General features: G+C 41.8%; 1 protein-coding gene across 4 annotated transcripts in view; it reads right to left on the bottom strand.

Annotated features, from left to right (window-relative positions):
* DNAJC6 (DnaJ heat shock protein family (Hsp40) member C6) overlaps positions 1-2474 on the bottom strand; it is a 160007-nt gene extending 157533 nt beyond the window's left edge. Inside the window, exon 1 of one of the 4 annotated variants that reach the window (XM_030942489.1) lies at positions 2275-2389. In XM_030942489.1, the coding sequence (XP_030798349.1) occupies positions 2275-2389 (115 nt within the window). Of the gene's footprint in view, positions 1-2274 lie in introns of all 4 variants that reach the window. The other 3 variants (XM_030942490.1, XM_030942492.1, XM_010370715.2) reach the window with 3 other exon arrangements.
* Between the last annotated feature and the right edge of the window lie 20577 nt (positions 2475-23051).

Below are 23051 nucleotides of genomic sequence, written 5' to 3' on the forward strand. Positions count from 1 at the left end.
ACAAACCTGAACATCCTGCATGTGTATCCCAGAACAAATATTTTAAAAATTAAAATAAAAATTATAAGACTAGAACACTTATTCTAACCCAAGTAACTACAGTGGCAATATTCATTTATTCCTCTTTTGTAAACATTCACACAATATCTGGAATAACACTACGCATGTAATTATCACTCAAGGGATACCTGTTGCAATCATCGATCTCATTTAAGCTCATGATAAGAAGTGGTCAGCCTTTGGCCCTATTTAGTTTCAGCAATAGTTCTTTTTGTTTGTTTGTTTGAGACAGAATCTCACTCTGTGACCCAGGCTGGAGTGCAGTGGTGCAATCTCAGCTCACTGCAGCCTCTGCCTCTTGGGTTTAAGCGATTTTCCTGCCTCATCCTCCCAGGTAGCTGGGACTACAGGTGTATGCCACCACACCCAGCTAATTTTTGTATTTTTAGTAGAGACGGGGTTTCACCACCGTGGCCAGGCTGGTCTCAAACTCCTGACCTTAAGTGATCTGTCCACCTCGCCTCCCAAAGTACTGGGATTACAAGATTGAGCCACCGCACCCGGCCTCAGCAATAGTTCTTGCTGACAGTACGGAATGAATTTTATTGGTGCACTGACTTAAAAAAAGTAGGAACACATACTTGGAAGCCGGCAAGATGACAATGACAAGCTGCAGAGTCTCCCTAACAACCACCAATAGAAAAGCTTGTTTTTAATGCAATAAATAAATATTTGAAAGATAATTATTGCTGGTCATTTTCAAATTTATTTTTATAATGCTTACTAGGTACTAACACTTTGTAACTACTAACTCGTTTAATTCATTAATTTATTTAATCCTCAAAACACCAGGAGTGGGTGAGGGAACTATATCGATGGCAGGGTCCTGGTGCAATCTGGCTCTGCCCTGCATCTGGTCGGCCATTTTAGAAATAAGGCATGTCAACCCCTCAGAGAAAGATCCTCAGACGATGGAAACAGACAAAAAGGACAAGACAAGACACATTCATAAGCAGTATCTACACAGTACCAAGCCCTGCACTTAGCCTGGTGGGGGATGCAAAGATGAAATGGATGAGAATGAGGAATCTTTAATACCAGATGAACAGTGACAAACGCTCTACAGGTGACGAAATGCTAAAGGAGGAGTTACAGGTGGCAGGAACCCCAGAGATTTCAGGGAAGAGACTGCATTTGTGCTAGTCTTGGCAGGAGGGTAGGAATCCGGCAGGCTGTACGGGCATGGACACTGCAAACAGAGAAAAGCCGGGAACCAGCAGATCAGGTCACTTCCCTGCTTAGCACACTTCAGTGTTTTTTCCCAGCTCACGTAGAATAAAATCTGAACTCCTCCTCATGTTCCGCCCAGACCTCATCCCGGCCCTGCATCCCTCACTTTCCCCTTGCTCAGTTCAGGCACTCTGGGAACCTTTTCACTTGCTATTCTCTATTACTCGGCTCCAAGCTGGAGTAACTCCTCGTCAGTCCTCGGGTCTCCACTAACTTGCAATGCCTCGGAGAGGCCTTCCCAGTCCGCGTGCCACGGAAGCTCGGGCCCCCTGCCTTTTTTCCTCTCTCAGCAGACTATCTGATTCCCTCCAAGCACACATATTAATGTGTACCGGGCTTCCTCTGTTTTGCGTGTGTAATGTCTGTCTTCCTCTCTAGAAGCAGTTCCACAAGCCGGGTTTTGCCCATCGTGTTCTCCTCCGATCAAGGCAGATGGAGGGGCTCGATAAAAATTGTGGAATGAATGGAGTGAGTCAGTGATTGGCTGTGAGTTGAGGCCCTGGCGAGGACAGGACTGAGTGTGCTAGGAAATAGTTGATCGTGGCGAGAGCTTCGAGATCACCGCAGGCAGGTAGAAAGGCGGTGGGTACAGGGCGGGAGGACCTTAAAGGGACGCTCGGGTTCGGATTCATTCCCCCAAAGGGCACTGCATTGCAGGCGCCAGGCCAGGTGTGGGGCGGGGACAAGCTAACCTCAGTGAGGCTGTGTCGCCGCGCCACCGTGGCTTCCCTGTGTCCAGAGCCAAAGCAACGAGTAGGGGCTAGGGGAAAGGAGACTGTACCGAGACAAAACGCTGCGCTTCCCCATCGGTGCGCTTCCCCAGCGGTCCCCGTCCCCGCGGCCAAGGGTCGGGTTCAGGGGTCGCCTAGGCATCCAGGCTCCTGGGGCCGGGAACGCGGCCCGAGAGACCGCCGGGGACCGCCCCGCCGCCGCGGCGCCCCTGCCTCAGGGTAACAGGTCCCGACCGGCCGCGCCCACACTCACCCTGCCCCGCCTGGCGAGCTGAGCGCTGCCTCCACAGCCGGCGGGTCGCCTTCCACGGCCGCCGCAAGGAAAACAGCTTCCGGCTCTTCTGGCCTCCCTTCTCAGTGGCGCCCATCGGTGCGCCGCGCCCTCCCCCGCCGCCACCGCCCGAGCCGAGCGCCACCGCTCGCCGCCGCCGCCGCGCGTCTGCCAGGTGCCGGGCCGCTGCCTGGAGACGCGCGCCGGGGGCGGAGCTTAGGGCCTGGAGCCGTGGCTGGCGCCGACGGGGAGGCTTCCCGGCCCGGCCCACACGGCGGCGCCTGGCGCCCGAGGGGTGGGAGTGAGCGCGGGCCCGCGCCCCTCACTTGGGAGGCACAGTTAGCACCCTTAATTAATACAGGAGTCATGGGGGGCGCTCACCCATTTTATCTCCCAGTTACAAACCATACACTCCACGCTCCGAGAGGGTAAGGCATCTGCCCACAATCACACAGCGCTAAAGAAATTCCAGAGCCCTAGGCTCTGACGATGTTTACTCACACCGTGCTACCGCCTCAGAATGAAACAACATCACGTTAGAAAGTGGTTTTAATTCTGACAGATATTCCTGTTTTCCTAATACAAGGGATTACTAGTCACCCATGATTTTTTGAGAACCTGTTCCATGTCCAGCTACTTTTACACACATTTCATGAAACCTCATTGCAACCCCATGGTGTGGAAGGCGTTTCCCATTTTCCAGATGAGGAAACTGAAATGGCAGAACTGAAGCTCCTTCACCCCATCCCCATGCCACCACTGGTCTCTGTTGAGATTTTGCTTGGAATTGCGAGATACTGAGAGGAAGATCAAAACCAACGCCCTTGAACACGACCTGGCTGCAATAATAACAGCTAATATTTATAGAACGTTTTTTATGTGGCAGATTTTACATACTGCCCGGGCTGGAGTGCAATGGCGTCATCTCAGCTCACCACAACCTCTGCCTCCTGGGTTCAAATGATTCTCCTGCCTCAGCCTCCCGAATAATACTCGGGGGGCGGAAACAATCTCCAAACTCAACAGATGGGGAAGCTGAGCATCAGAGAGTACAGGTTAGATATCTAAAACTTCAATCAAGGTTTTATGTTAGGTCAAATTATGAAATTGCCATTTTTGGCCGGGCGCGGTGGCTCAAGCCTGTAATCCCAGCACTTTGGGAGGCCGAGACGGGCGGATCACGAGGTCAGGAGATCGAGACCATCCTGGCTAACATGGTGAAACCCCGTCTCTACTAAAAAAATACAAAAAACTAGCCGGGCGAGGTGGCGGGCGCCTGTAGTCCCAGCTACTTGGGAGGCTGAGGCAGGAGAATGGCGTAAACCCGGGAGGCGGAGCTTGCAGTGAGCTGAGATCCGGCCACTGCACTCCAGCCCGGGCGACAGAGCGAGACTCCGTCTCAAAAAAAAAAAAAAAAAAAAAAAAAAAAAAAAAAAAAAAAAAAAAAAAAAAAAGAAATTGCCATTTTTGTAGGCCCAAACAATATCAGACAAGAGCTTCTATAGGTGACCAAAATTAAAATCACCAGTGGAGATCGGGCACGGTGGCTCACACCTGTAATCCCAGCACTTCGGGCAGCCAAGGCAGTCAGATCACTTGAGTCCAGGAGTTCAAGAGCAGCCTTCACAGCAAAGCAAAAACCTGTCTCTACCAAAAATGCATACACACACACACACACACACACACACACACACACACAAATTAGCCAGGCATGGTGGCACACACCTGCAGTCCCAGCTACTCAGGAGGCTGAGGTGGGAGGATCACCTGTGCCCAGCGAGGTAGAGGCTGCAGTGAGCCGAGATGGTGCCACGATACTCCAGCCTGGCTGACAGTCACATTCTGTAAAAAAAAAAAAAAAAAAAAAAAAAAAATCACCAGTGGAGACAGGTGAAAATCGAATGCCTGCTGATGTGATATGCTGAGAAAGACACATCACCTATGGAGTATTCTGGCCAAATATGCACAGAGTGAAGCTACTCATGGGGAAACATCAGATAAACCCAAAACGAGGAATCCACTATTAAAAGGGACAGAGAAGTGCTGTATTCCTCAAAAGTATCAATGTCATAAAATAAGAAGAAAAGCTATGGAGATGTTCTAGATTCGAGGTGACTGGGCTGGGAGCAGTGGTTCACGCCTGTAATCCCAGTACTTGGGGAGGCCAAGGCAGATGAATCACCTGAAGTCAGGGGTTCGAGACCAGCCTGGCCAACATGGCGAAACCCCGTCTCTACTAAAATTACAAAAATTAACTGAGCGCAGTGGCGTGCACCTGTAATCCCAGCTACTCGGGAGGCTGAGGCAACAGAATCACTTGAACCTGGGAGGCGGAGGTTGCAGTGAGCCAAGATTGCGCCATTGCACTCCAGCCTGGGAGACAGAGCAAAACTCCATCACAAAAAAAAAAAAAAAAGGTGACCGAAGAGACATTGCAGCTAAATGCAATACCTGACTCTAGACTGGACCCTGTTTTGTAATTTTTTTGTTTTTGTTTTTTAAGGCTCTAAAGCATATTACTGAGTTAATTTTACCAAAAAAAATTAAATGTAGGTAGCAGATTAGAGAAAAAATGCTTATCAATAAAAAACTTACTGACATTGATAACTACACTGTGATTATATAAGAAAATACCCCTATTTTAAGAAAATACACACTGAAGCCCCACACAGTGGCTTCGCCTCTAATCCCAGCACTTTGGGAGGCTGAGGTGGACAGATGGCTTGAGCTCAGGAGTTCAAGACCAGCCTGGACAATGTGGTGAAACCTTTTGTCTCTCTTATTAAAAACTGAAAAATATGAAAAAAAAATTAAAAGAAAATGCACATGAAAGCATTTAGGAATAAAGAGCCATGATGCATTTAACATGCCTTCAAGTGATTGGGTGGCAGGGGGGAGAAAAAGTATTTATGTACATAAAATGGGAGGAATCACTCCACCCAAATTTGAAGCCTACTATAAAGGTACAGTTTCAAAAACAGTGCGGTGTTGGCAGAAAAATAGACACATACATCAACGGAACAGAATAAAGACCCAGAAACAGAATAGACCCACATAAATCTGTCCAACTAATTTTTGACAAAGGATCAAAAGCAATTCAGTGGAAGAAATGTGCTTTTTCAACAAATGATGCTGGAGCAATTGGACGTCCGTAGGGAAAAAAAAAAGAGAGAGAAGATCCAGGACCCAAACTTCATACCTTATACAAAAATCAAGTCAAAATGGATTCTAGACTTAAATGTAAAACTATAATACTTAGAAAGAAATAGGAGAAAATTTTCTAGTACCCAGAGCTATGCAGAGAGTTATTTGGCTTGTTACCAAAAGTACAATAAGTGGAAAAATTGTTAAGTTGGACCTTAGCAAGATTTTTTTTGCTCTGTGAAAGACCCTGTTAAGAAGATGAAAAGACATACTACCAACTGGGGAAAATACTTTAAACCACATAGCCAACAAAGGAGTATTTAGAATATGTAAAGAATTCTCAAAACTCAGCATTAAAAAACAAACAAACTGGAGGGTGCAATGGCTCACACCGGTAATCTCAGTACTTTGGGAGGCCGAGGCAGGTGGATCACCTGAGGTCAGGAGTTCAAGACTAGGCTGACCAACATGGTGAAACCCTGCCTCTACTAAAAATACAACATTAGCCAGGAATGGGGGCGCATGCCTGTAATCCCAGGTACTTGGGAGGCTGAGGCAGGAGAACTGTTTGAACCCAGGAGTGGAGGTTGCAGTGAGCCAAGATCACGCCATTGCACTCCAACCTAGGTAATATAGTGAGACTCTGTCTCAAAAAAAAAAAAAAAAAAAATTTAAAATGTGCAAAAGACATGAACACGTATTTCCCTGAAGCAGAAATATAGATAACAAATAAGCATATGAAAAGAAATTCAACATTATTAGCCATTAGGGAAATACAAATTAAAACCACAATAAGATATCACTATACACCTAACAGAATGAGGATGTAGCAGAGAAACTGAATCACTCCTACATCACTGGCAGGAATGTAAACTGGTACAGACACCCTGGAAGAGTTTAGCAGTTTCTTAGAAAACTAAACACACAACTACCATACAATCCAGCAATTGCGCTCTTGGGTACTTATCCCAGAAAAAATGAAAACACACAAAAACCTATAAAAGGAACGTTCAGTAGCTTTACTTTGTAACAGCCCAAAACTGGGAACAACCCAGGCATCTTTTAATGGGTCAATGGTAAAACAAGCTGTGGTACATGCATACCATGGAACACTAGTGAGCAACAAAAAGTAACAAACTATTGACACATATAACAATCTCAGTGAATCTCCAAGGAATTATGATAAGTGAAAAAAGCTAATCCCAATACTATACATTTTCATTTATATAATATTTTTAAATGGTAAAATTATACAAATGGAGGACAAAATAGTAGCTGCCAGAGAGTAGCAGGATGCATGTAGCTATGGAAGGGATTCTGTGGTGATGAAACTGTTTTGTATGTATCTTTAATGTATCAGTATCAACTTATTGGTTACTATATTAGATTATAGTTTTACACAATGTTACTATTAGGAGAAAACGGGTAAAAGAGTACATGGGTCTTTCGGTATTATTCCTTACAACTACTATCAATCTACAATTATCTCAAAACAAAACATTTTAGTTTTTATAGACTGCATATCAACAATTTCGTATAGTTCAATTCAATACTTAAAATTCAGCTGAGTCGGCCGGGCGTGGTGGCTCACACCTGTAATTCTAGCACTTTGGGAGGCTCAGGTGGGCGGATCACAAGGTCAGGAGATAGAGGATATCCTGGCCAACATTGTGAAACCCCAGTGGCATGCATCTATAATCCTGGCTACTTGGGAGGATTGCTTGAGCCTGGGAGGTTGAGGCTGCAGGAAGCCATGATCATGCCACTGTACTCCAGCCTGGGAGTTTTTGAGACAGAGCAAGACCCTATCTCAAAAAAAAAAAAAAAAAAAAAAAAAAACATAAGAGAGAGAAACAGAGAGAGAGAGAAAAAATATTGGGAAAACCCCATTTCATTCTTTCTTTAATTCAGAAGAACAGAAGAATAGGAAGTTGGCCCAATGTGGTGGCTCACACCTGTAATCCCAGCACTTTGAGAGGCCAAGGTCGGCAGATTGCCTGTGGTAAGGAGTTTGAGACCAGCCTGGTCAGCATGGTGAAACCCCGTCTCTACTAAAAAAAAAAAAAAAAATTAGCTGGCCATGGTGGCACGCATCTGTAGTCCTGGCTACTTGGATAGCTGAGAGAGGAGAATCACTTGATCCTGGGAGGGGAAGGTTGCAGTGAGCCCAGATTGCGCCACTGCACTCCAGCCTGGGTGACAGAGCAAGATTCTGTCTCAAAAAAAAAGAAGACAAATAGGAAGCTCTAAATGTGAAATGAAGAAGGAAACTGGGAAGAAGGTGGAAACTGAGAGATGTTCTCTCTCTATCAGCAATAAGCTGCTTTCTTCTACAGCAGCTCTCACTCTTCTTGGCATCCGGACTGAAGAAATAGGCCTTTAGAAGAAGTGATGTTGCCTGGGCACAGTGACTCATACCTGTAATCCCAACACTTTAGGTGGCTAAGGCAGGTGGATCACTTGAGGTCAGGAGTTCAAGACCAGCCTGGCCAAAATAGTGAAACCTCTTCTCTACTAAAAATAGAAAAATAAGCCAGGCATGGTGGTACGCACCTGTAATCCCGGTTACTCAGGAGGCTGAGGCAGGAGAATCACTTGAAGGCAGAGGTTGCAGTGAGCCAAGATCACGCCACTGCACTCCAGCCTGGGCAATAGAGGGAGACCCTGTCTCAAAAAGAAAAAAAAGTGATCTAGTTAGCAAAGCTACTCAGGAATGGTAACCACGTGCCACCAATTAGGGTTGCCCTCTATCCTGGGACCTTTTACCTGGCCTTAGGGTTAAGACACCTAGAAATCTAGTCCTGGTTAACCAAACCATCTCTGAAAGACTAGCTATGTCCCTTTTTCTCCTAGCTCACTTATTGACCACCAACACGGCTACTCCCTCCCATTAGTGGAGGGAACTTAACCAGATGACCTAAAAGTTCCCTTCCAGGGCCTTCCAATATCCTTCCCTGTGCATCCTGACTCTCACTGGCTGCTCTGAAATAGTGCTAAGTGTTAATAGCCCCACTGGGCCTGGCTTAGAGACTCACCTTTTATTTCACTGTCCTGGCACATCCAGTCGATTGAAACAGCTGCTTGGAGAGGCTCCCTTGCTCACTGCTTAGACTTCACTGGTCAGAGAAAGATGCAAGGGACATTCTTTAGCTTGCCCTTTTAGTCCAAACATCACATGATTTTGTGGAACTCTTCCAACTGGAGCTGAAAAAAGACCAGAAGCCTCTGACTCCCACAGTCACTGCTTGCTCCAGGCAGATCCAGTGGCGAGCTTTTGCTACAGTCCCTGGAGTCCATGGGAAAAGAACGTGGTCTGAGAGAAGATCTTCCAACAAGTGGAAACACCCAAGTGCCTGAGGCACATTCATAAGCATGAGCAACATGGAATTTCTTTTCAAATGTCAAAAATGCAAACCAAGTAAGCCCACTTATTTGTACATCTGGCTCACTGGGCATGGAGAAAAACAAAATGGGGGAAAAAAATCCTGAATTCCATGCATGTCATTGTGTTTACAAAGCTAGGTCCAGAAATGCGAATATGACAGTACTCAAAGTCAACAGGATACAAGATTTGTGTGTGTGTGCGTGCATGTATATGCACATGTGGGTGCGGTGTGAGTGTAGGAGAGCTAGTAGAAAGGGCCTGGACTTTCCAGCTAAGCACAACTGTATGAATCCTGGCTCTGCCACTGACTAACTTTACGGCCTTGGCCAACTTGCCTAACTTCTCTAAGTTTCTGTTTCCCAATCTGTAAAATGGAAATAATACCTAGCACCTACTTCACAGATGTGATGAGTGTTGCTGTTACATGTAAACGATCAAATAGGCTCAGTAAATGGTAGCTTACTATAGTACTTTGTCCATTGAGAGAGACAGGACAGACAAAAAGGATGACTTTTTTTTTTTTTTTTTTTGAGACAGGGTTTCACTCTGTCACCCAAGCTGGAATACAGTGACATGATCTCAGCTCACTGTAGCCTCAACCTCCCAGGCTCAAACATTCCTCCCACCTCAGCCTCCAGAGTAGTCGGGACTATAGGCACACACCATCACACCCAGCTAATTGTTTTATTTTCTGTAGAGATGGGGTCTCACTCTATTGCCCAGTCTGGTTTGAATTCCTGGGCTCAAGCGATCTTCCCACCTCAGCCTCCCAAAGTGTTGGGATTACAGGCATGAGCCACCATACCTGATAGAATGGCAATTTTTTTTTTCACAATGAATCAATAAATGGATGGTATATGCATTTGTGTGGCTAAAGAGAGAGAAATGAAAAGGTCTTGGTTTTTGGAGAAGATCATATCCTTGAAACTTCATTATTTAAATATCTTTCTTTTATTATGCTTGAAGAACCTTGTTGCCCGTCCTCTTTTACTGAAAGTTCCAGAATATAAGCTAAACTACATAACCTAACCCAAATGCCTCTGGAGCCACTGGACCCAATAGTGTTGTTTCATGTTTCTGTTTCCCCAATGGCAATGACAATAGGACTGTCATTAGTGCAGAAAACAATTAAGGGTAGTCTCCACTTTAAATTTATTTTTAATCTAAAGTTTACAAGATTAAAGAGTGATACCTACATGTGGCTAGCAGCTATCTATTGTATGTCATAGTCATGAAACATTTCTATCATTCCAGAATATTCTACCAGACAATCACTGCTCTAGAAACATGCTTCATGTACTTTGGGCTTGTTTCAAGATCTATATCCACAAGCAAGGCATTTTATTCCAAAGTCCTTCTTGTTTCACTATGGTTTACTCCTATTCAGAGAAATTATTCTTTCTCCTTTGACTAATATACACTGAGCATCACATCCACATATATCAAACCTTACAGTGGATTGTCAAATAGGCTGCACTCTCATTTTGCTAAAAAGTTCACAAGATTAAAGAGTGATACCTACATGTGGCTAGTGGCTATCTATTGTATGTCACAGTCATGGCACATTTCTATCATTCCAGAATGTTCTATCGGACAAGGGCTGGCTGCTCTAGAAACGTGTTTCACATGCCTTGGGCTTATTTCAAGATCTATAGCCACAAGCAGAGCATTTTACTCCAAAGCCCTTTTTATTTCACTATGGCTTACTCCTTTTTAGAAATTATTCTTTATTTATTTATTTATTTATTTTATTTTATTTATTTATTTTTTTTTTTTTGGAGCAGGAGATGGTGTCTCACTCTGTTGCCCAGGCTGGAGTGCAGTGGTGAGATCTCGGCTCACTGCAACCTCCACCTCCCAGGTTCAAGAGATTCTCTTGCCTCCGCCTCCCAAGTAGCTGGGATTACAAACACCCACCACCATACCCGGCTAATTTTTGTATTTTTAGTAGAGACGGGGTTTTACCATGTTGGCCAGGCTGGTCTCGAACTCCTGACCTCAAGCAATCCACCCACCTTGGCCTCCCAAAGTGCTGGGATTACAGGCGTGAGCCACCACACCTGGCTATAGATTATTCTTTGTCCTTCAACTAATGTACACTGAACATCTTGATCTTTAATTTCCCAGCCTCTACAACTATGAGAAAGGAATTTCTGGGCTCAACACGTTGGCTCATGCCTATAATCACAACACTTTGGGAGGCTGAGGTGGGAGGCTCACTTGAGCCTAAAAAGTCAAAGGTGTAAAGAAAGAAAAGAAAAAGAAAGAGAGAGATTTCTGTTGTTTATAACTACCCAACTCAATTTATAATATTTTGTTAGGGTAGCCCAAACAGACCAACATACCCTCTTTTGTGGGGTTGTGGGTGGACATTCAATCCTTGGGTAAGTTATTTAATCTCTCTGCCCTTCATAGCATTGTAGGGAGGATTAAACAAGATAATGAAAAACACTTAGTAAACGCTCAATAAATGGTATGCATTATTGTTCATAACATCATCATCATCCCAGTTGTCAGGGGACACAAAGGAAAGGAAACTCAGTCTTATCCATAACAGGATAATTTGAGCATTGTAGGCCTTCCTTGAATTGAACATAGAACTGTCTTCTTATGGCGTTTTGTTGCTGGTCTTTGTTCTGCCTTGGGCTGCTCAATTACAGCTGAAGAATTTGAACACTTGTTCCCTCCCCTGTCACACCCTCCTTCTGCTCCTTTTATATCCTTTCGTTCTCCCTTGAATATTTTCTCTTTTCACAATATCTTTCTAAAAAATAGAACCTAGAGCCCTCCTAAGTTCTTCATATATTGCCCAACTTCTATGTTCAATGTCTACCAAGATGCATGGCCATGAGAAAGGATTGAAAGCATTTTAAAAATTTTATGAAGGTTATACTTCTGCAACTGAATGTTGAAACCTCAATGTAGAACATTGTTCATATCTGTTCCACACAGACTAGCACATATACACATATACATGATATTATTTACACAAATGGTATCATAATCTACACATTGTTCATATTTTTTATTTATAATAAATATATCTGGAAATATTTCCACTGCTGAGTTCAATGATATGATCACTTTCATTAATCTGAATACAATACTACATTTCTATTGCAGGAACCAAGATTTTATCAGATGTTTTTGAGAGTGTGAAAGATTTTCTAACATTAGGTTGAGCTAATTTAGAGTCATCTAAAATCTTAGAATTTTTTCATATAAATTGTTATCAAGCCATGTTTCTCCTATCCTATATACTTTCATAACTGAATTTTGAAACATAAATGTAGAACTTAGCATTTAATTGCATTTTGTTGTTTTGACCTAGACTCAAGGTCTTTTGAAATCTTTATTTTTTTATCCAGATAGTGATCCCTCCCTGCTGTAAATCTCATCAGCATAATTTTACTTGCATCTGAGTCACTGAACCATCCAAGGCTAAGAAGAAAGGCTTGTACATGATAAAACAGGTGTGACCTTACTTTAAATACATGGATCTACTTCCCCTCCCACTGATCTTTGCAGGAGTCTTGCTCTAGGACACTGGATCCTGTCCCTCTGATTTTCCTCCTCCCCCATTTTAGGTCTCCTAGATGAGACATGAGATAAAGGTAGTCAAGTGTGGTGAAGGAGGGAATGTATAGTCTACTTTTCCTACTCCCTAACACCTTTAGTGACAAAATCAAAACTCAACATAAGAGGAGTCTGAAACAATAGAGATAAAATAGGATTTGGGGTTCTACTCAAGAGCCCAGTTGGAAGTTAAATAAAATCAGAAACTCATTTGAGGAATCCATGATTCATGAGTATATCCCCAGTCAGGAGGAAATGAAACACAACCAGTCTGTTTGTAAAGAATCAGCAAGCAAGAAAGAGAAACAGGGGTATATCTCTTGTACACGTCACCTTTTCTTTTGCTGCTGAATCTCTAGTTTGGAATCTGTTGAGTGGTATCAATGGGTTCACAAATATCAGCTCATTGGGTTGGCAGTGCCTCGTTGCTAGAAATGGTGCCAGAGTCAACCCCCAGTTTAAGAGAACTAGACCACCACTTGGGCTGGCCTCAGGATCTGTCACCAGAGGGGAGCTACAGAACCATTGCCCACAAGGGCAATGCCAGACAAGCCCCCAAATTTGGAACTGCCCAATGGGTTCACCTTGCTCACTCACTGCCTAGACAGAACCAATGTATCAAGAGAGGGGAATTGAAATAGAGAAAGTAATTCATGCAGAGCCAGCTGTGCAGAAGACCAGAGTTTTATTATTACTCAAATAAGTCTCTCAGAGCATTCAGGGATCAGGGTTCTTAAGAATAATTTGGTGGGTGGGGGGACCTTTGAGTCGGGAGTACTGATTGGTTGGGTCCCAGTGCAACACTTAATGAATCTAATAATTGAACTTTCACAGTCCATGACTTAAATGCAGATATGCAGTGACAGAGGAACATACCTTCTTTTTAAGCACTCATGGAGAGTCACAAAATTTGACCAAAAAAATCTTCAAGGCCGGGCGCGGTGGCTCAAGCCTGTAATCCCAGCACTTTGGGAGGCCGAGATGGGCGGATCACGAGGTCAGGAGTTCGAGACTATCCTGGCTAACACGGTGAAACCCCATCTCTACTAAAAAAATACAAAAAGCTAGCCGGGTGAGGTGGCGGGCGCCTGTAGTCCCAGCTACTCGGGAGGCTGAGGCAGGAGAATGGCGTAAACCCGGGAGGCGGAGCTTGCAGTGAGCTGAGATCCGGCCACTGCAGTCCAGCCGGGTGACAGAGCGAGACTCCGTCTCAAAAAAAAAAAAAAAAAAAAAAAAAAAAAAAAAAAATCTTCAAAAGTTCCATGAAGTAGGCATAATACCAAAAAAATTATTTGGTCACAATGCAATAAAGCTAGAAATATCAAAAGTAAAAAGTCCTTCTATCTAGAAATCTAAAAGAAAAACTATTGAGCAACCATTGTGTGAAAGAGAATATACAAAACAACATTGGAGAATTTCTGGGAAAATGTTATAATGAAAAATGTTACATTTCTGAATTTGTGAGCTATTATGACAAATATCAGAAAAAAATCCACAACCTTAAACACATATAAAAAATAACAAATATAAATGAATTAAATTCTCAAGGGCTAGAAAAACAACAAACTGAACTGAAAACACCAGGAAGGGGATTTTAAAAGATAAAAGCATAAATTAAATGGATTGTAACATATATCCATATTTGAACTTCAGAAAAAAAATCAATAAAAGGGATGTGGCAAACTTTTAAAACAGGAAATTTAAGAATTCTTATTTAATGGAGAAACATGAAGAGATGTTTCTTCTAAGGTCAGGAACAAGTCAAAGACGACATTATCTCCATCACTATTTAACAGTGTGTTGGAAATATTAACTGATGTAATTGGACAAGATAAAACAATTAAAATTAAGAAGTGGAAAATACCCTTCCCCACTAAAAGAAACCAAGGCTCTTTTGAAAAATAGTTAATTCCAGGTCTTGAAAGGGAAAGTATTGGATGACTGTGAGATCTTATGCCAAAACTCACAGAAGCACTCAAACACTGATGGTACCACATTAAAAAGAAACAAGAACAACTTGAAGAGGGTCTCACCAAACTCGGGACAATCTGAGTATGAGAAAGAATAATCATTAGAGCTAATAAAGGAGTTTGATATGAGATCAATATACAAAAACCAATTGTATTTCTACATGCTAGCAATAAATAATCTCAAAATGAGTTTATGAAAATTCCACTTACAACTGCATCAAAAAAATACTTAGGAATAAACTTTTTCAAAATAAATTTTAAGACTTGTACACTGAAAATTGTAAAACATCATTGAAATAAATCAAAGAGCTAAATAAATGGAAAGACATCACAAATTCATATATTGGAAGACTTAATATTGTTAAAATGGCAGTAGTCCCCAGATGGATCTACAGATTTAACAAAATCCCTACCAAAATCCCAGCTGTTTTTCTGAAATCAACAATCTGATCCTAAAATTCGTATAGAAATGCAAGAGATCTGGAAGAGTAAAAACATTCTTAAAAGAAAAGAACAAAGTTAGAGAGCTTACACTTTCTATCTTAAAACGAACTACAAAGCTACAACCATAAAGACTGTGTGGTACTAGCATAAAGATAGACATAGATCAGTGGAATAGAATTGAGAGTCCAGAAATAAAATCATACACTTATGGTCAATTTTTTCAATAAGGGTGCCAAGACAATTCAATAAGGAAAGAAAGACCATTCTAGCAAATAGTGCTGGGACAACTGCACATTCACATGTAAAAGAACTGTTGAATCTCTACCTCATACCATAAGCAAAAATTAATGTAAAGTGGGCCAGGTGCAGTGGCTCATGCCTGTAATCCTAGCACTTTGGGAGGCCGAGGCAGGTGGATCACTTGAGGTCAGGTGTTCGAGACCAGCGTGGCCAACATGGTGAAACCGCATCTCTACTAAAAATACAAAAATTAGCTGGGCGTGGTGGCGCACACTTGTAATCCCAGCTACTTGGGATGCTGAGGCACGAGAATCACTTGAACCCAGGAGGCGGGGGTTGCAGTTAGCTGAGATTGCACCACTGCACTCCAGTCTGGGCTACAAAGAGAGACTCTGTGTCAAAAAAAAAAAAAAAAAAAAAAAAAGGTCAGCAACCTAAATGTAAGAACTATAAAACCTTAGAAGAAAATATAGGGATAAATCTTTGTGACCATGTATTACGTAATTGGTACTTAAAAGAGAAAAATAGATAAATTAGATGACAAATTTAAACTTTTGTGTGTCAAAGGGCACTATCTAAAAGTAAAAAGACAACCCACAGAACAGGGAATCTAAATTAGTTCAGACACCATGGAAAGCAGTGTGAAGATTTCTCAAACAACTTAAAACAGAACTACCATTTGACCCAACAATCCCATTACTGGGTCTATATTGTTCTACCAAAAAAGACACATGCATTCACATGTTCATTGCAGCACTATTCACATAACAAAGACATGGAATCAATCTAGGTGCCCATCAATAGTGGATTGGATAAAGAAAATGTGGCACATATACACCATGGAATGCCATGCAGCTGTAAAAGGGAACAAAGTCATGTCCTCTGCAGCAAGATGGATGGAGTTGGGGGCCATTATCCTAAGCAAATAACTCAGGAACAGAAAACAAATACTGCATGTTCTCACTTATAAGTGGCAACTAAACATTGAGTACTCAGCGACATAAGATGGCAACAACAGAAACTGGGGACTACTAGAAGGCAAGGAAGAAAGAAGGACAGGGGTTGAAAAACTGTTGAGTAGTTCGCTGTGTGCCTGGGTGACAAAATCATTCGTACCCCAATCAATCCTCAGCATCACACAATATGCCCAGGTAACAAACTTGCGTATGTACCCCCTGATTCTAAAATAAAAGTTGAAAAAAGAATTGAATAGTGATATCAAATTGGATACCAATCCTCCACCCTGCCAAAAAGACACAGAGAAAGACAGACAAAGGCAAAAGGGGAAAGCTCCTTTTTTTAACAGAAGAATATAATCTAATGAATATAGAAGAAACGATATAATTCGAAAATGACCATTTTAGGCCGGGCGCGGTGGCTCTCACCTGTAATCTCAGCACTTTGGCACACCAAGGCGGGCGGATCACCTGAGGTCAGGAGGTCAAGATCAGCCTGACCAACATGGTGAAACCCCATCTCTACTAAAAATACAAAATTAGCCGGGCGTGGTGGCACACACGTATAATCCCAGCTACTCTGGAGGCTGAGGTAGGAGAATCACTTGAACCCGGGAGGCAGAGGTTCCAGTGAGCCAAGATCGTGCCATTGCACTCCAGTCTGGGCATAAAAAGTGAAGCTCCGTCTCAAAAAAAAGAAAAGAAAAGAACAATAGAAAATGACCATTTTGTAACTCTCAGAGTAACAATTCATTCAGGAAAGTATTATCAGTGGATATGAAAACCATTAAATGAAGGTTATTGGAGGAATAGGGTAGGTATAACTTCTCAGATGACCCCACAGATCACTTACTAATTACCAAGGGAAACTTGCTTTTAGGGCAGTCATGGGCATGTATAAGGGTAACCAAAGAACATATTTTGGGATAATTAGGCAAATATAAAAGACTTGATTAGATGAGAATATTTAATCATTTTAATGTTCATTTTCTTATGAAAATGGCATTGTGATTGTGTAGGAAATTTTTTAAGAAATGCATACTAACACATTTAGAGGTAGGTTGGCCAACAGTCTTGGTTTGCCTGGGACTGGGGGATTTCCTTAAACTCAGGGCTTTCATTGCTAAAACTGGGCAGTCTTGGGCAATACCAAGATGATGGGTCACCCTAGATGAAGTGTCATGTTGTCTATAACTTTCTTTAGAAAGTTTTGTCAAAAAAGAAAAAAAAGAAAGTGGCAGGGCAGTGGAGAGAGAAAGTAAATGTAAAAAGTTTTAGTTGCTGATGCTGGTTAAAGAGCCCCAGGTTCAGAATTCCTTTAACTTTGCTGTAGATGGGAAAATTCTAAATAAGAAGTTGGGGAAAATGTTTAATAAGTATTGATTGTTTATTTTGAATCTTTCCTGTCCTCCTAGAAACTTATTTATAATTTCTGTATCTAGATAAATATAGTGCATTAATTTGTAAAAAACAAAACAAAACAAAACAAAAAACCTTACGTACTTCTGGGTTTGCCCAGATTTTTCTGGACAGATTTTTGTATTACTTGGTGCATTTCATATCTATTATATCCTCAGTGTGATTGTGTGAACTGTGTGAAGTGTGCTTCTTGATCTCATTTAGCATTTTTGGGTCTGAATTCTAGTTTCTCTTATATCACAATCACAACTCCTGTTTTCTTACTGTTTGCATTTTCCTTGTACGTGCTCTTTCAGAATAATTTTATTTTAGATATGCCCGTTGTATACCATAGACTTGGATTTTGTTTTGTGAGCTTCTCTGAAAAACCTTTTTTTAAAGTAGATTAACTAAACCCATTTACATTTATGGATAGGGCTGATGTGTTTGGTCTTAGCTCATCATATTATTTTATATTTATTATAAGTATTAAATTTACCACATTTATGTATTCTTTTCTCTTTGTCCTTTTTCAATTTATTTGGTATTTAGAAAAGTTTTTATTTTCTGTTAATATGCTATATAATGCTGCCACAACTTTTGCTTTACTTAGTCTTCTACTAGTTGGTTTGTCAACTTTAAACGACACTGATATGGTTTGGCTCTGTTCCCACACAAATCTCATATTATAGTTCCCATAATCCCCACATGTCGTGGGAGCGACCCTGTGGAAGGTAATTTAATCATGGGGGTGGTTACCCTCCTGCTGTTCTCATGATGGTGACTTCTCATGTGATCTGATGGTTTTATAAGGGGCTTTTCCCCATTTTTGCTGGGCACTTCTTCTTACTACCACCACGTGAAGAAGGATATGTTTGTGTCCCCTTCTGCCATTATTGTAAGTGTTCTAAGGCCTCCCTAGCCATACTGAACTGCGAGTCAATTAAACCTCTTCCCTTTGTAAATTATCCAGTCCCAGGTATGTCTTTATTAACAGCATGACAATGGACTAATACAAATACCCTCCAGTTTCTACCTATTACATATATGGCAAGCAAGTAGCTTATTCTGCTCTCCTCTGTCTCCCTCTGTTCTTCTATATTTTTATGTCATTAGTCCTGTTATTTCTACTTTTGGACATATAACATTTACATATTATCCTCACACCTTTTGTCTCTGCCTTCATTTTAGTCTCTTCAATTAAATAAAGGACATGTTCACCACAGTTACCTGCTGTATTTTCTCCAGTTATCTCTGGTTTAATGAGGCTTGTTATCAAGTGTTAACAGATTCCTAATAAGGGTCGGTCGTGGTGGCTCACGCCTGTAATCCCAGCACTTTGGGAAGCTGAGGTGGGTGGATCACTCGAGGTCAGGAGTTCAAGACCAGTCTGGCTAACGTGGTAAAAACCCGTCTCTACTAAAAAAAAAAAGTACAAAATTAGCTGGGTGTGGTGCCGTGCGCCTGTAGTCCCAGCCACTCAGGAGGCTGAGGGAGGAGAATCTCTTGAACCCAGGAGGCGGAGGTTGCAGTGAACCGAGATCATGCCATTGCACTCCAGCCTGGGCAACAGAGTGAGACTCCATCTCAAAAAAAAAAAAGAAAAAAAAGATTCCTAATAAGGAATATTAAAATATACAGGCATGGTGGCTCACTCCTGTAATCCCAAGACTTTGAGATGTCAAGGTGGAAGGATTGCTTGAGGCCAGGAGTTCAAGACCAGCCTGGGCAACATAGTGAGACCTCATCTCTCAAAAAAATTAAAAATTAAAATTAAAATTAAAAATTAGCCAGGTGTGGTGCCACACACCTACAGTCCCAGCTATTCTGGAGGCTGAGGCACTTGGGCCCAGGAATTTGAGGCTGTAGTGAGCTATGATCATGCCACTGCACTCCAGTCTGGAGGACGATATGAGACAAAGAAAAGAAAGGAAGGAAGGAAAGGAAGAAAAGAAAGGAAAGGAAGAAAGGAAAGAGAGAAGAAAATATAACTTGAATTTGCATTTTAAAACTATTTATCAACCTTGATAACTGAAGATCAGCTTAACTGGATATAAAAATCCATGGTTCACTCTTTCTGTCCTCAAAAGCACTGCTCCATTGCTGTTTGATTTGTGTATTGAATCATGTGGTCTTTTTGCCTGGAGGTTTAGAGGTATTTCCCTGGGCACACAAGAAAATATCTTACACTTGACGACTCGGGGTTAATTTTCACACAAAGCATCCTTTCAGTAAATAGATTCAGGATTTTTCAACTTAATCTTTTGGTACGTTTTATTGTATTATAGCTTTGAATCTTAGTCTCGATTCACTGTTTTGTTTTTCTTCTTTAGAAAATTCAATTATAGGTGTGTTAGATCTTCTTTGTCTTCTATAGCTATTCTTCTCTTTTGGGGCTTTTCATTTTTTTCATTTTGTTTCAATTCTCTTGGAAATTTTCATTCCACTTTTTCATGTGTCCTTTGTATACTTTTTTGAATTTGTACACTCTTGCATACCTTATAATTTAGCCCTAATTTTTAGGATTAGTGTATTCCTTCATTTTCTTTGATGTGTTCAGTCAACTCTTGTTTCACAAATTTTTGTTTTGTACCCACTTCTATTTTGCATTTGTGAGTTTCTGTTTTGTGTGTTTCTTACATGTCATTGCTTGTTATTGATGCTATTCGATTTATGTTGAAGTGTTGTGCTGCAGTTTTCTCTGCCTTGAAGTTGGGTCTTGAATATTTTCCTCAGCTGTAGAATTTTGATTCTCATTTTCTTTTCTTTAAAAAATAATTTTGGATGTTCATTTTCAAGACTGCTGGATTTTCTGTTCATTTTCAAGACTGTTGGATTTTCTTGGGCCAGGTATTTCTACAAATGGGGTTGAAGGATTTGAGTAGTTTACTAGGTTTCTTAGCTCAGAGTGCCCTCTTCAGTTGGTACAGTAAAATGCAATTTCCTTAATGAACAGCATCTTTTTTCTTTTCTCTTTCTCTTTTTTTTTTTTTTATTTTCTCTGCATGGAGTGAGGAGTGATAGGGAGAGTTTAATATGTCATCATTTTTATGAAACTCTTCTTTCTGTAGGATTCTTAATTTCCAACTTTTTCTGACATCTTCATCACCAAATTTCCAAGAGATACCTTTTCTTTCTTAGTTCCTTTGTTCTCTCCCAGAAGCTGTACTCTCTGAAGACTTAAATGTTTGGGCCCATGCACTCTCAAGCCCCTTCAATTCCCCAGTAGCAAGTGCTGTGATGCAGTATGGGTATTCTTAGTATTTCTCCACTTAGTGTGAGACTCTCTGGGACCCAAGTGCACTCTCCTTTTCTCAGATAATTCCTGTTTTTCTCTTCCTTCTACCTGAGCTTAATAGCTGGGACTATTATTTGATTTCCCCTCTTAAATAAAATGAGAGTTCGTATTAAATTTCCTAGTATGTAGTAGATATCAGTTATAATTTTATTTGCTATCCTTATTGAGCTGTATGTATGTATGTGTGTGTGTGTGTGTGTGTGTATATATACATACGTATGTATTTATTTATTGACAGGGTCTTGCTCTGCTGCCCAGGCTGGAGTACAGTGGCATGATATTGGCTCACTGCAGCCTCGAACTACTGGGCACAAGCAATCCTCCTGTCTCAACCTCCCAAAGTGCTGGGATTACAGGCGTGAGCCACCATGCCAAGCCTGCATGGTTTTTTGAAGATGTGTAGAAAGATTCAGATCTAGGCATCTGTCATTATCATCAAAGAGTCCTTACCATCTAGCCTCAACTTATAAATGCAGTATCTATAAATTTTTAGGTAAGACTTTCATGTGTATCCTAAACAAGTCACTTCTTTTAAATTATCTTTATACTGAAGAAACATATCAAAGTTGTTTTTTTTTAACAAAGATGAAATATAAAAGATGGTTCATCCAGGTCTCTAAGCAATTTTAGTCTGCTCTCTTCTCCTTGACCCTGTTGGACTAATAGAAGGCTTTCATATTGTGGTGGGTGTATATGATCAATGTATTCAGAATAGTCAGGATGTCATGGTGTCCAATATGTCCAGAGTGGCCTGTCTGAGATGGTCAGTGCCCCCAGGATGGTTGACATAGTCAGTGGATCTGGAGGGGTCAGTTTATCTGAGCCACTACTTTGAGGAGAATGGCTGGTCTGTCCTGACTGGTCTAGTTATGGACTATTCATTTTTGTATTTCTGATTCCTTCTTGTCAGGAAATGGCATCCCTCTCTCAGGTTATATGGCACTAGACTGGCAGGGATGCAAAGTGTTTTTTTTTTGTTTTGTTTTTTTTTTTTGTTTTTTTTTTTTTTTGAGACGGAGTCTCGCTCTGTCACCCAGGCTGGAGTGCTGTGGCGGGATCTCAGCTCACTGCAAGCTCCGCCTCCCGGGTTCACGCCATTCTCCTGCCTCAGCCTCCCGGGTAGCTGGGACTACAGGCGCCGCCACCTCGCCCGGCTAGTTTTTTGTAGTTTTTAGTAGAGACGGGGTTTCACCGTGTTAGCCAGGATGGTCTCGATCTCCTGACCTCGTGATCCGCCCGTCTCGGCCTCCCAAAGTGCTGGGATTACAGGCTTGAGCCACCGCGCCTGGCAGGATGCAAAGTGTTAACTACTAATGGGACATGAGATATAATTTCTTCATGGGAGGCCTTCTAGGTTTGTTAAAGGGACTGATGCCAGGATCCTGGCAGGAGAAAAACTGGCCACAGGAGAGACTGAGCACTGCTCAGCTCCTAGTCACTTTCAAATAGTAGGGCTCCCTGTCTCCAACTCCTTATGGTCCTGAGCAAGACAAAAGGTGCCTTGATTGTAGTCCCTCTGGTAGAGAGAGAGAGAGAGAGAGAAAGAGAGAGAATCATCACTGGATATGCACATATTCACTGGTTGAAATCAATATGGGAAAACATCACATCAGTTGAATTATGGAGCAGGGGAGAAACTCAAGTGATTTAAATGAGTAGTGCTCTCTTATAAAAACAGAATTCTCGGCCGGGCGCAGTGGCTCATGCCTGTAATCCCAGCACTTTGGGAGGCCGAGGCAGGTGGATAACAAGGTCAGGAGATCAAGACCATCCTGGCTAACAAGATGAAACCCTGTCTCTATACTAAAAATACCAAAAATTACCCGGGCATGGTGGTGGGCGCCTGTAGTCCCAGCTACTTGGGAGGCTGAGGCAGGAGAATGACGTGAACCCGGGAGGCGGAGTTGCAGTGAGCAGAGATCCTGCCACTGCACTCTGGCCTGGGCGACAGAGCGAGACTCTGTCTCAAAAATAAATAAATAAATAAAATAAAAATAAAAATAAAAACAGAATTCTTGATAACTCTGCATTCTTTTTGTTGTTAAGACTGAAAAGCCCTCCCCTAATTTTTTAAAGCTTCAAATACTTAAAAATAAAATTTCACATGAAACACAAATTTTTGGCTTCTTTTGACAAATTGAGTAATTGTGGCAGCATTGAGCCACCACCCTTAAGACGGTAACAACTGTCCAGAATTGAGCAATGGCTCCCCTCTGATAGGGCAGTGTCCTCCAGTCCTCACAGCCCTACTCCTTACTGCCTCACGTTCACCACTATTTCACTCATTTTTATTCCCTAGAGTCATTTAAGTTTTTCTCTTCTGTTATTATCCAACCATCCTTTTTTGT

The sequence above is a fragment of the Rhinopithecus roxellana genome, chromosome 12 (genome assembly GCF_007565055.1).
Source record: "Rhinopithecus roxellana isolate Shanxi Qingling chromosome 12, ASM756505v1, whole genome shotgun sequence".
Taxonomy (NCBI): Eukaryota; Metazoa; Chordata; class Mammalia; order Primates; family Cercopithecidae; genus Rhinopithecus; species Rhinopithecus roxellana.